This window comes from Nerophis lumbriciformis, linkage group LG09, assembly GCF_033978685.3.
Source record: "Nerophis lumbriciformis linkage group LG09, RoL_Nlum_v2.1, whole genome shotgun sequence".
NCBI classification, from domain to species: domain Eukaryota; kingdom Metazoa; phylum Chordata; class Actinopteri; order Syngnathiformes; family Syngnathidae; genus Nerophis; species Nerophis lumbriciformis.
The window spans coordinates 38,185,816-38,200,915 of NC_084556.2; the positions used below are offsets into that span (position 1 = coordinate 38,185,816).

The 15,100-nt window shown below is 42.3% G+C and overlaps 1 protein-coding gene across 1 annotated transcript in view; it reads left to right on the top strand.

Annotated features, from left to right (window-relative positions):
* Nucleotides 1-3,535: 3,535 nt before the first annotated feature.
* LOC133607328 (glucose-6-phosphate exchanger SLC37A4-like) overlaps nucleotides 3,536-15,100 on the top strand; it is a 32,142-nt gene continuing 20,577 nt past the window's right edge. The window contains exons 1-2 of the mRNA XM_061961838.2: nucleotides 3,536-3,654; nucleotides 12,155-12,525. Of these exons, the coding sequence (XP_061817822.1) occupies nucleotides 12,378-12,525 (148 nt within the window). The 5' untranslated portion in view covers nucleotides 3,536-3,654; nucleotides 12,155-12,377. The remainder of the gene's footprint in view (nucleotides 3,655-12,154; nucleotides 12,526-15,100) is intronic.

Genomic DNA, 15,100 nt, shown 5'->3' on the forward strand with positions numbered 1-15,100 from the left:
CAGTCGAGGAAAATGAGTAAACTACATAAATAACATCCTGTAGTTTGATTTTGATGTTATTTTCTTTATCTTGATGGATTAAAAATTAACACCAATTAGAGCTTTTTAAAACTTTGCCAGACTCAATCCCACCTATTTGACCGATGAACATGATCACATCATTTATTCAGAACGTATAAATAATGACAAACGAAAATAGAATACTATTAACCGCAACATGTAAGTGTAAAAAAACCGACATTATGATTTGTAAATTTTCAGAATATTTTTAAACAAAGAAAACAATCTGAAGTTGTCGTTATTTTTAGGTTATCAGTTTGGCCCACTTGGGAGTAGATTTTTCTCCACGTGGCCCCTAAACTAAAATGAGTTTGACACCCCTGGTTTATAGCCAATACTCAAGGCTCCAAAGTCGGTATGAAAATCGGAAGTGAAAAAGTTTTATCAGGACAACGCTCTAATATACCTGTATTAGACTTAGACAAAGGAGTTACTGTGACGTGCTGCCACTCTTTCAGGCGCATCAAAAAAATAAAAATAAAATACCTTAAAAAAATATAATATATTGTTTATTAAAATCTCACTACTGTCTACTAGATGAGACCAAACCAATTAGAGCACTGTGTTCAATATCGTGGCCACTGATTGGTTCAGCCTCAGGCAGCATTATTGGATTAAATGGAGTGTGAAGGTGATTTAAGGTTGCGCAATATACAAAATAGGACATGAATAATATACATTTGAAAATAGAATAAAATAGTCATTATTGTCATTGCACTGGAGATGCAACAACATTTGGGGGGGGAAAGACTTCAGAGCTTTTAATGCTATCGTCATATCATGATAATGCAAGTTGATGACACATAGCGGCAAGTAAACTGTGTTCTTACGAGTACCATTATCACTGGAGGATTAGAGGACAAGAAATAGCTAAACGTGCTACGCTATATACAAAAAAGTCTGTAAGTATTGTATACATACAAAAGTACAATATACAGTATATATCAGTATATCTTATATCTGAATACAATCAAACATTAGAAATGGTGTGTATATTTATGATTTATACATGCATAAATACGCATTCAGTATATGTGTGCGGTGTGTAGTTGCACAGTATATGTATCATTATCAATATATATTTTACCATGAATTGATTAATGTGGACCCCGACTTAAACAAGTTGAAAAACTTATTCGGGAATCGGGTGTTACCATTTGGTGGTCAATTGTACGGAATATGTTATTATTATTGTCTGCGGTCACTCGAACGAGTATGACAATCCTCCTGGTATGGGTGTATCCCTTTATGGAGGATACCTGTGCGTGACTTTGTTTAACGTGGGGAGACTGGTGCACAGACAGTCACCACACGATCCTTAACAGAATCAGGTCAGGGTCCAGTGGCATGGAGTCCAAGACGACTGGGGACCCTTTTCTGCTGCAGCCTTCTTCCGCCATCACAGCCGTTGTGGTAGTTCTTAAATCTACCGTCTTCCGCTTGCTCCGTCGTTGAGGTCTTCACTGTATCCCTGGCTAGGGGGCAGTCAGGTACTAGGCCTTTGCCAAGGGCCACCTGGGGTAACAGTAGTAAAGGGGTTAACCTCCTAGTTCAGTGGTTCTTAACCTTGTTGGAGGTACCGAACCCCACCAGTTTCATATGCGCATTCACAAAACCCTTCTTTAGTGAAAAATACAATGTTGTATTTTTTCAAATTCAAGACAAAGTTATATGTTTTTGGCAACACTTTAGTATGGGGAACATATTCTAAGTAACAAAGATTTAATTTAAAGTTATTTGGTTAGGGTTAGAGGGTTAGGGCCAGGGTTAGAGGGTAAGGGTTATAATAAGGTGATGCCGAATAAGGCATTAATAAGTACTTAATAATGACTAATTAAGAGCCAATATGTTACTAATTTGCATGTTAATAAGCAACTAATTAATGGTGAATATGTTCCCCATACTAAAGTGTTACCATGTTTTTTTACTGGTGCACAAAATGAACCATGCATGAACATAACCTTGTTCAAAGAACAAAACCAACACAGTGCATAAACTCACAACAAATTACACACCTGCAAATCAGTTTGACTTCTGCTGTTGCCGTATCCGTAATACGCCAATAAGGAGAAGTTTTTATTCACACGATGAGTCGGGTGTGTCTTGACCACCGCTGAACCCCTGAGCCCGACTCACCGAACCCCTAGGGTCCGATCGAACCCAGGTTAAGAACCACGAGGACCTAGTGCTCCAAGACCCCATAGAGCATGGGTGTCAAACTCTGGCCCACGGGCCACAATTGGCCCGCCGTGTAATTTCATATGGCCCTTGAGGCAATATCAAATCAACACTAGAGCTGGACCGCCGATTATATACAGCGGCGGTGTCGCGGTAACACCGCATTCACCGCTAATTCCCATACTTGCCAACCCTACCGGGAGACTCCCAAATTTCAGAGCCCCTCCCGAAGATCTGCCCCGAACTGTCGTCACGTCCGCTTTTCATCCAGTCCAACGACGTGCTGGCCCAGTCACATAATATGTGCGGCTATTGCACGCACCAACACAAGTGAATGCAATGCATACTTGATCAACAGCCATACAGGTCAAACTGAGGGTGGTCGTATAAACAACTTTAACACTGTTACAAATATGCGTTGCATTCACGTGTGTGTGCGTACAGACGCCGCACATATCTTGTGACTGGGCCGGCACGTTGTTAGAATGGATGAAAAGCGGACGTGACGACAGCTCGTAGAGGGCGTTAAAGGCAGTGCCTTTAAGGCACGCCCCCAAGACTGTGGTCCGGGTGGAATACGAGATATAATGACTAATGAACACCTTCGTTCGATAATGAAGGTTGCCTCAGCTCAAAGCCTGAGCACCGACATTAATGAACTAGCATCCAAGAAAAGATGCCAGGTATCTGGCTTGGGCACATCAGATTAGATCAGTGTGTTGCAAACTGAGCAGTTTAAAGTCCTGAATGGTTGGTTTATTTTCAAATGTATTAGCCTGTGGAAAAAGTTAATGTTGATATTTACCTCAGAAGGCTGCAAATAGAAAAGAGGCATTACATTTTTTATTTAAATTGTATTTTATATGCCATTGATATTTTTTTATTATTATTATGATTATTATTTGAAACTCGATTTTGCGTGTCACTATAAAGTTATATAAGCCTTGCTTGTTCTATATTCAGTGCAAACCGTGTTTGGGTCCCTATTAAAAGGTTAATTTGTTCAACCTTGGCCCGCGGCTTTGTTCAGTTTTAAATTTTGGCCCACTCTGTATTTGAGTTTGACACCTCTGCCATAGAGGAGCCTCCACTGCCGGATGCACTTTAACGTCATGCCGAGGACATACGGAATATGTACTGTACTGTGCAATCTACTAATAAAAGTTCCAATCAATCAATCAATGCAAATACAATAATTATTATAGGATTTCAATGACAGAATATTACAAACTGAGGTGGTTCGGTTGAGCCGGCAAAGATTGACATGCGCGCGACCTTGTCATCCACTGGGTTTGCAGGAAAGGGGCGGTACCGCTTTAAACACGCCGCGCGCGCTCCCGCGGACGTCAAAAAGGCTGGCGGCGGTGACGCTGATGTGTTTGGTGCCACGACGGCACGGACAGACGCGGCTGACAGGTAAACCCGCATCGCATGATTGTGTGCAACATCGGGGTAGCTAACGGCGGCTACACCGACCGCTACACGAGCAGCGACGCCGCTCCTCTGTAGCCTTTGGCGGTCATTGAACAGTCCGTGCCTCGCGGTCACGTGGAACTCACTACCCATATTCCAATTGATGTATTCATATCGATACAGCTGGCCGATAGCATGTTCTTTTTGAGGGAACATTCGCGAAGGTTCGCGTAGAACACGTTCTTTTATAAAGCCCACTGCAAAAAGTGTCGATACTTGATATCTTTTTTTAGCATCTGCTGAGTGTGGTGTCACTGATACAGATGACCCAGTCAGCTCAGGGGCCAAAGTGTGACATTTATGTGGCTATGCTGCTCTTGGGGCGGTATAGCTCGGTTGGTGGAGTGGCCGTGCCAGCAACTTGAGGGTTCCGGGTTCGATCCCCGCTTCCGCCATCCTAGTCACTACCGTTGTGTCCTTGGGCAAGACACTTCACCCACCTGCTCCCAGTGCCACCCACATTGGTTTAAATGTAACTTAGATATTGGGTTCCACTATGTAAAAGCGCTTTGAGTCACTAGAGAAAAGTGCTATATAAATATAATTCACTTAATTTTTTTCATTTATTTATTTATTTCAGGCAATGACATAAAAGAAAAAGTACAAGGTAGACAGCGCATAATAATATAAATTAATATAATGCAAAAGGTAATGTATAATATGTAAGCATAATGATCCAGTTTTGCCTTAAAGGGAGTGAGAAGAAGATAACTTATTTAATCCTTGGACTTAGATTTAGACAAACTTTAATGATCCACAAGGGAAATTGTTCCACACAGTAGCTCAGTTACAAAGGATGGAAAATGTAAGGATGGACAGGATAATGCAGGTATAAAGTAGACTAAAAATGTACTGTAGTAGCAATATAACATATATGTAATATTTACATATTATATATGCAGTATATGATATCCATCCATCCATCCATTTTCTACCGCTTAATCCCTTCGGGGTCGCTGGAGCCTATCTCAGCTACAATCGGGCGGAAGGCGGGGTACACCCTGGACAAGTCACCACCTCATCACAGGGCCAACACAGATAGACAACATTCACACTCACATTCACACACTAGGGCCAATTTAGTGATGCCAATCAACCTATCCCATCCATCCATTTTCTACCGCTTGTATTTGTATATGATATATACAATATATAACAATTATCCAGTTCTCCATTCAGTGATTAATACATTGAGCTTTACTGTTACTTTGTTCAAGGATTGTAATACAAATGTTGTAACATGGTGGAATTACTACAGGTAACAATAATTATTACACTGTAACAATGATTTGTAGCAACAATGCAAGAAGAATGAACTATACCAACAATGGTAATAGACAACATAGCAATAATGGTAAGGAAACATTGAGCACATGTTAACACTATGAGACAGCGTACAACAGCAAGTCAATTTAAAGACCCTCATCTCTATATTTGAACCAGACCCGATGTTTGTATAACAGTTTAAATCGATTAATAGTTTTGCATTGCTTGTGTTGTAAGTCCAGTTTGTTCCGTAGTGTTACTCCACATACAGACACACAAAAAGTTTACGAGTGGTTTGAGCTCTCGGCAATGAGAAATATCCAAAGCCTCCCAAGTTATGAGCCTGCACTCGTCTTATAAAAAAAACGTTGTAGATTAGGCAGGAATAATTTGTTAAATCCTTTATACAAGATTACTGATGTATTATATTTAACAAGATCATCAAATTTGCGCAACTTTGATTGCATAAACATATTATGAGTTGATGTTCTAAAAAAAAAACTAAGTTGTGAATGACTTGTACTGCTCTTTTCTGTCATATAATCAGAGGATTAATTGTGTTGTGGTAAATTTTCCCCATACTTCAACCCAATATGTAAGGTATGGGAGTACCAAGGTGCAGTATAGAGTACAGAGTGCATTTTTATTAAGGTATAGTGTATAACTCTGTACTATAACACAGAGGGTCTCATACATGTAATGTAATGATTGTGTGCGTTAAATATGCTAGAACCAATGAATAAGGTCAATATATGCAAGCTATCTAAATAAAACATCCACATCTAATAATATATTGTATTAATAATTAATATATTTTGTACAATATGCTATGGGCCATTTAAAAACTATAGCTGTGAGCGTGATCATTGAATGATTACATTTTAATCACAATTATAATCAGTTAAAACAGTTGTAAAAATATAAATACCAGTAGAATAAGATATAAATTAAAGTACCAGTAGAGTGGAAAAACAAATTGCCTCTATATTGAAGCTATTATCATATATATATATATATATATATACTGAGATAGGCTCCAGCGCCCCCCGCGACCCCAAAGGGAATAAGCGGTAGAAAATGGATGGATGGATATATATATATGATTTATAACACCAAAAGACTTACAAAGTAAATAGATATGGTCAAAATATTATCAATCTCACTGAGATTCCTGAGCCATTTTGAGCATTAATGAAAAAGCCAGTCATGTGATCCGTGACGTAGCAGGAGGAACCACAGATCCGTTGTTCAATATTTATCGTATTTTCATAATTGTAATCATTTCCAAAACTGATTTATTCCGCGCATTGATTTCTGTTTCTATTGCTACACACGTCCGACTTCTGACCACAACTGTTTGTTCCTACTTCCGTAATCAAACACGAGTGTGTTTTCTAATCACGGCAGACTTGGTAACAGACAACTAAAACAAGTATTTTTGGACAAATTAGGATTTACAACCTTGTACTTTTGAAGCTAAATATACTGCTGCATATAGAAGCAAGCATTAAGAGTGAGACGTTGGAGCAGATGGAAGCCGGGAGAGGGAGATGAAAGCGATTTTGACGCTATAGATATGGAATTTGGAGCCAAGCTATTTTGACATAAATGGATTGCTTACCCAAAATTAACAGGAAACGTCAGCTGGACCAGACAAACAACTGTCCATCGAGTGAGTCACTTTAATATCGATCATGACACTCGCAGCACGCCATGCGTGTTATTACAACTACAGTACATACGCTGTCTGACGAGCTCAGCTGTGTACAAACAAAAGATGAAATGTGGACTAATACTTAACAGATACTGTAATATGATCGTTAATGTTTTTCAATCAGTACTAATTGGTGTCGTATCGCAGTGTTGTGCATTACAACACATTTCGTGTTGTTGTAGAAGCTAGTTTATCTCTTGCCGTAGTTTGTTTTTACGACTAATACCAAAGCACGGCGATGTGTTTCGATGATAGAAAAATAGTTCCTCGGTGTTTGCTCTTACAATAACAATGTTGCTATAGTTTGGTTATTATACAGGTTACGGAACGTAAATGAAGTACTGTTGACGGTTTTTTGAATGCATTTGAATGAATTTAAAGTAATTTAGAGGTAGAATTAATTGCTCCTATTAGCTGCATTGCTAGACCAACGAGAACGAGCCGATTTCAATATGTTAAAAAGCGAAAGAAAAAAACGATTTCGTCTTCTTGTCTCTCAAAATGATTGTGAACAATACGCAAAATTCCCAAAACGTTCCCGTTTAAACTCCTTGTCCTGCTTGTTATTTAAATGTTTACCTAAGTTTGTAGCAAAGGTAGTAATACTGTATTGCCACCTTTGGCGAGGCATGTTTTAAAGCAGCGCTTGCAGCACGACGCTTCCGTGTTTATAAATTCTCCTTTATCGTTAGTTTTGAAGCCCAAATACCTCCATATTGGGCTTCACGCACCGTCTTTATTAACCAGGAGAATTTACGTTTTTTTTTTCATTCTTCCTCTCCACGCTCTCTGCTTGTATGCGCTGTGTGTGTGCGTTTTGACACACTCAACATGAACCTCGGCTCTGTACGTCACCACAATACGGCAGCATGCAAATGTAAAAAAAGTACTGGTATTTATTTATAGTATTGTTTTTAATTAATTAGTACGGGAGTACTTTATTAGTACAGGTATACCCTACAACCCTAGTATGTAGTGCAGCATGTTTATCTATTCCTTCTTGTCCGACACTACACTTGTAAAAATCACAGTATATTTGCTGCTACGGAGGCGCGGAATAGTGACTAAGAAGCTGCACTGTGGAGGGACATGAGCCACTAGCAAAGACCCTACATTGCGTTAAAGACGTGTTTGTTTGCTTGTCAGCCTGTCAAATTTGTGTCATTAACTTGCATTATAACAATATGGCGATGGTATTATTATTGATATCATATATTGTTTATATTAAAATCTCACTACTGTCTACTAGATGAGACCAAACCAATTAGAGCTTTGTGTTCAATATTGTGGCCACTGATTGGCAGCTTTATTGGATTAAATGGAGTGTAAAGGTGATTTCGGGTTGCGCAATATACGATATATGATATGAATAATATACATTTGAAAATACAATAAAATAGTAATTATTGTCATTGCACTGGAGGTGCAACGACACTTGGGGGGGGGGCAAAGACCTCAGAGCTTTTAATGCTATCGTCATATCATGATACTGCAAGTTGATGACACAAAGGCGTCCTCCATAGCGGCGAGTAAACTGTGTTCTTACAAGTAACATCATCACTGGAGGATTAGAGGACAAGAAATAGCTAAACGTGCTATGCTATACATCGTAGGAGGATACCAAAAAGCATTAGCTCGCCGCTAAGCTAAAGCTCTTGAATATAAACAGTGTTGGGCATCGATACAAATATATACTGTAAATATACGGTTGATACTACAATGATTAGATTGTTACTTTTTTATCACAAAATTGTTTTTTGTAATTTTTGTTATTGTTTACAAACTCAGAAAATCAGAGCCAATAGTGGTTTTGCTTTCATTTATTTATTTTTTGCAGTATTTTGACGTTACTATAAATGTTGTATGTTATAAAAGGCAAGAAGGAAATAATTTAAATATAGATTGTTATTGCAGTTATGATCAAAATTGTAATCATTTAATGATCCTAAAAAAAATTAAATATCAGCATTGGCATGACCGATACTGCCCCTGTAATTGCTTGGTATTGGATTGACACCCAAATTTGAAGTATCACCCAAAATGTATATTAGTATTTAAACAGAAGAATATGTGCTTATTACATTTTAACAAAAATGTAGATAGAAACATATTACAACATAAATAATCCAATATTAACAGTAAGTAGGGGATCCCGAGGCGTTCCCAGGCGGGAGACAGTCTTCCCAACGTGTCCTGGGTCTTCCCCTTGGCCTCCTGCCGGTCGAACACGCCCCAAACACCTCCCTAGGGAGGCGTTCGGGTGGCATCCTGAGCAGATGCCCGGAACCACCTCATCTGGCTCCTCTCGATGTGGAGGAGCAGCGGCTTTACTCTGAGCTCCTTCCGGATGACAGAGCTTCTCACCTTATCTATAAGGTGAGATACACACACACACACACATCTGGGTTTAACCACGTTAAACCCAGATTCCGATCTAACAAAGGTCTTAACTCAGGACTCCTAGGTACTTGAACTCCTCCACTTGGGGCAAGATCTCCTCCCCAACTTGGATATGGCACTCCACCCTTTCCCGGGCGAGAACCATGGACTCGGACTTAGAGGTGCTGATTCTCATCCCAGTCGCTTCACACTCGGCTGCGAACCGATCCAGTGAGAGCTGAAGATCCTGGCCAGTTGAAGCCATCAGGACCACATCATCTGCAAAAAGCAGAGACCTGATCCTGCAGCCACCAAACCGGATCCCCTCAACGCCCTGACTACGCCTAGAAATGTGTCCATAAAAGTTATGAACAGAATCGGTGACAAAGGGTAGCCTTGGCTGAGTCCAACCCTCACTGGAAACAGGTCCGACTTACTGCCGGCAATGCGGACCAAGCTCTGACACTGATTATACAGGGAGCGGACTGCCACAATTAGACAGTCCGATACTCCATACTCTCTGAGCACTCCCCACAGAACTTCCCAGGGGATGCCTTCTCCAAGTCCACAAAGCACATGGAGACTGGTTGGGCAAACTCCCATGCACCCTTAAGGACCCTGCAGAGAGTATAGAGCTGGTCTACCGTTCCACGACCAGGACGAAAACCACACTGTTCCTCGTGGATCCGAGGTTCAACTATCCGACTTAGCCTCCTCTCCAGTACACCTGAATAGACCTTACCGGGAAGGCTGAGGAGTGTGATCCCACGATAGTTGGAACACACCCTCCGGTTCCCCGTCTTAAAGAGAGGAACCACCACCCCGGTCTGCCAATCCAGAGGTACCGCCCCCGATGTCCACGCGATTTTGCAAAGTCTTGTCAACCAAGACAGCCCCACAGCATCCAGAGCCTTAAGGAACTCCGGGCGGTTCTCATCCACCCCCGGGGCCTTGCCACGAGGAGCTTTTTTGCTACCTCAGCAACCTCAGCCCCAGAAATAGGAGAGCCCACTACAGATTCCCCAGGCACTGCTTTCTCATAATAAGATGTGTTGGTGGGATTGAGGAGGTCTTCGAAGTATTCCCTCCACCAATCCACAACAGCCGCAGTAGAGGTCAGCAGCACACCATCCTCACCATACACGGTAATGACAGTGCACTGCTTCCCCCCCCTGAGGCGGCGGATGGTGGACCAGAACTGTTTCAAAGCCGTCCGGAAGTCGTTTTGCATGGCTTCCCCAAACTCCTCCCATGTCCGAGTTTTTGCCTCCGCGACCGCTGAAGCCGCACTTCCCTTGGCCTGTCGGTACCTGTCCGCTGCCTCTGGAGTCCCATGAGCCAAAAGGACCTGATAGGACTCTTTCTTCAGCTTGACGGAATCCCTCACTGCTGGTGTCCACCAGCGGGTTCTAGGATTAACGCCACGACAGGCACCAACCGCCTTGCAACCACAGCTCCAATCAGCCGCCTCGACAATAGAGGCACGGAACATGGTCCACTCGGACTCAATATCCAGTCCCTCCCTCGTGACATGTTCAAAATTCTTCCGGGGGTGGGAATTGAAACTCTGTTAGACGTTCCCAGCAGACCCTCACAATGCGTTTGGACCTGCCAGGTTTGTCCGGCATCCTCCCCCACCATTGGAGCTAGCTCACCACCAGGTGGTGATCGGCAGAAAGCTCTTCCCCTCTCTTCACCCCAGTATCCAAAACATGAGGCCGCAAATCAGATGACACAACTACAAAGTCAATCATGGAACTTCGGCTGAGGGTGTCCTGGTGCCAAGTGCACATATGGACACCCTTATGTTTGAACATTGTGTTTGTTATGGACAATCCGTGACGAGCACAAAAGTCCAATAACAAAACACCACTTGGGTTTCAGATTCGGGCGGCCATTCTTCCCAATCACGCCTCTCCAGGTTTCACTGTCGTTGCCAACATGAGCTTTGAAGTCCCCCAGCAGAACAAGGGAATCGCCCGAGGGAGCACTCTCCAGTACTCCCTCAAGGGAATCCAAAAAGAGTGGGTACTCTGAGCTGCTGTTTGGTGCGTAAGCACAAACAACAGTCAGGACCCGTTCCCCCACCCGAAGGTGGAGGGAAGCTACCCTCTCGTCTACTGGGTTAAAGTCCAACGTGCAGGCTTTGAGCCGGGAGGCAACAAGAATTGCAACCCCAGCCCGTTGCCTCTCATTGCCTGCAACGCCAGAGTGGAAAAGCGTCCAGCCCCTCTCGAGAGAACTGGTTCCAGAGCCTTTGCTGTGCATCGAAGTGAGTCCGACTATATCTAGCCGGAACTTCTCCACCTCGCGCACCAGCTCAGGCTCCTTCCCTCACAGCGAGGTGACGTTCCACGTCCCAAGAGCTAGCTTATGTAGCCGAGGATCGGACCGCCAAGTGCCCTGCCTTCGGCTTCCGCCCAGCTCACACTGCACCCGACCTTTATGACCCCTCCCATGAGTGGTGAGCCCATTGGAGGGGGGACCCACGTTGCCTCTTTGGGCTGAGCCCGGCCGGGCCACATGGGGACAGGCCTGGCCACCAGGCGCTCGCCATCGTGCCCCACCTCCGGGCCTGGCTCCAGAGGGGAGCCCCGGTGACCCGCGTCCGGGCGAGGGAAATCTAGGTCCTTGAGTTGTACTTTTCATAAAGGTCTTTGAGCTGCTCTTTGTCTGATCCCTCACCTAGGACCTGTTTGTCTTGGGAGACCCTACCAGGGGGCATAGAAGCCCCCGGACCACATAGCTCCTAGGATCATTGGGGCACGCAAATTCCTCTACCACGATAAGGTGGCAGCTCAGAAAGGAGGTGCAGGTTAACCATATTAGTTAATTTGTTTAGCAGTAAGATTTTATTTGTGAAATGAACACAGCTGTATTTTGACAGACGCACGAGTAAAACTTTCAAAATAAAGAGTGTCTGCATAAATATGTCGAAACATGGAGAATTCTTAACAGGTATTTTAGTCCTGACGTTCCAAATGTATCCACATAAATACACTTCTACAACATCTGTGTGAAATAGAAGTTTATATGGAAGGGAAAAGAGGCATGTAGTCACATTTCTGTTCTTTTTCTTTTCAGGACGGTTCTTCACTCAAGCAGCCGCTTTGCTCCGGCCGGCAGGAAGTGTCTGATGAGTACTTTTACAGCCAGCTGATGGCGTCCACTTTCAACTGAAAATAGTCCAACAGCTGCCTGCGATGGAGCTGAAGGAGTGACGGGCTTAATGCTACAGGATACGATTATAAAACTTTTTTTTTTCAAAGTTCTCTTGATCAAACATTTCTTTTGATCGAGTGGAACCATGGGGGCCACAGGCTACGGCTACTACCGGGGGACAATCTTCTGTTGCATGTTCATTGGCTACATGCTCTATTTCTTCAACAGGAAGACATTCTCCTTTGTCATGCCCGCTGTGATGGATGAAATTAGCCTGGACAAAGATGACTTGGGTAAGGTCAAACCTCAGATTGTTTCAACAGGTTTGTGGTTGAATTGGGTTACAGGAATGAGTTGACACAGAATTAGCAAGTACATTTAGGCTAACAGCATGTTGACAGTAGACACATTACAGTGATTTAACCAGGGCTGCCAAGTCTCAGAAAATGACAAGTGAAACTTTGGAGGCATTATGCATTTGAAAACATTTTTTGGTCTTTTTTTTTAACACTGATTTGGCCCATTTTACCCTCGGTTTATACCTTAAGACTGATGTCCTCATCTGCAACAGCTCTCCCTGCACTGTGGCCTCTTATTGCAAGTCTTAATTAACCAGAAATATGAAATAAAAATCCCCTCCACTGTTTTCTCTGCTGGCTCTTCTGACTCATCCTCTGCATCTGTGTTCTCAATTTGTATCTCTTCTACGTCTCTGTCCTCACTGTCCTCGATCTCTTTTCATCTCATACCAACTCTTAAGGAAAGTAGCTATTGGCTGTCATAAAAGCTGCTAGATGTTGACAGATGACATCATAATTAAAGTTAAAGTTAAAGTACCAATGATTGTCACACACACACTAGGTGTGGCAAAATTATTCTCTGCAATTGACCCATCACCCTCGATCACCCCCTGGGAGGTGAGGGGAGTAGTGGGCAGCAGCGGTGGCCGCGCCAGGAAATCATTTTTGGTGATTCAACCCCCAATTCCAACCCTTGATGCTGAGTGCCAAGCAGGGAGGTAATGGGTCCCATTTTTATAGTCTTTGGTATGACTCGGCCGGGGTTTGAACTCATAATTGATCACAATGGACACTTAGGAGAGAGGATTAATGTGGTGGGAGACATAAAAAGTGAGTTAAAAAATGCAAATTATGATTAGAATTAGAATTAAATTTTCTTCTGTTGATTCTAAATTTAGTTGTTTTTTATTTGTGCTACATTCTTAAAGTAAACAAGAGTATACAATTTGATCAAAACACTGAAGGGTTGTAATATTCACAAACAAACCAAATCTATTGCGTAGCCATGACATGAACAATAGGTTTGTTTTTATTATAAATGTGACGGTGATAAAACATTATCATTTACATCTCACTCTCTAAACCAGGGGTGCTTACACTTTTTGTGCAGGCGAGCTACTTTTCAATTGACCAAGTCGAAGGAATCTACCTCATTCATATATATAATTTATATTTATTTATTTATTTATGAAAGAGACGTTTTTGTTAACAAGTTAAAGGTGTTTAATGATAACACAAGCATGTTTAAGACATATAGAGTCCTTTGTTTCATGAAGACAAGAATATAAGTTAGTCTATTACCTGATTCTGATGACTTGCATTGATTGGAATCAGACAGTAGTGCTGATAACCTCCACATTTTCGAATGGAGGAGAAAAAAAGTCCTCCTTTCTGTCCTATACCACATGAAAGTGGTTAGTTTTTGGCATCTTATTTGTCCAGCTTCCATACTCGTTTTTATACATTTTGCAAGAAATACATTGGCGACAAATTCCGTAGCTTGCTAGCTTGTGCACGCTAGCTTTCTGAGAGTCTTATTCTGTTAGCGCTGGCAGAATGAAGCAGGGCTTTTATTGTGAAGACAGGAACTGTGCAGTCTGTCTTTAGAGTTTTGACTGCAGGTACGGCGCGAGAGTCTGTTGAAATAAAAAGTGTTTCTAGCCCTCCTCTCGGTCATGTTTTCTTAAATAATGATCTCGGAGCAGCCAGTGTCATCTCAGAAGACCCTCGGGTGCCGTGAATGTCAATCAACTGACAAAAGTGACGTCGTAGTAAAGATTATGATCACAAATTTTTAGGTTTATTTTTTTAATGCTTGGTTTGCGATCGACTGACACACCCTCCTCGATCGACCGGTAGCTCGCGATCGACGTAATGGGCACCCCTGCTCTAAACCAATTCAGTCAGAAACAGCGGCAGCTTTGCACCGAGTCGTTAGTCGCTTTGGCTAAAGAAAGTCAATAAAAGGAGTTGGAAAGATTCTAGATTTAGAGATAAAGTCGCCAAGTTGACAACACTCTGCTGAGGTGTGAGTGAAAGAGAGAGACGCCATGACCGCCATAACCACAACACCCGGGGGTGCTCCACAAACCACGTTAAACCCAGATTTCGATCTAACAAATGTCTTAACTCATTCTCCTTCTATGCCACATCAATATGGAATGCACTCTCAACAGGTGTAAAAGAAAGTGCATCTCTATCCTCCTTCAAAACCGCACTAAAACAACACCTCCAGGCAACTTCAACCCCAGACGAACACCTTCCCCCCTCCACATCCCACCTCCCCGGATTGTAAATAATGAAATGTATATACTGTTCTTATGCTTTCTGAACTCACTATGTTCACTGCTCGCTGTACATATCCTACGAAGTCAGACCTACAATGTTTCAATGTCCATTTCTCAGATGATGCAATTGTTGATGACTGAAGTGCTGATATCAACCAAACCCAACCCCTCTGAACCCCCCATCCAACCCCCTGGATTGTAAATAATGTAAATAATTCAATGTATATACTCTGATGATTAACTTGTGTGATGGCTGTATTATGATGTTAGTATATATTTGT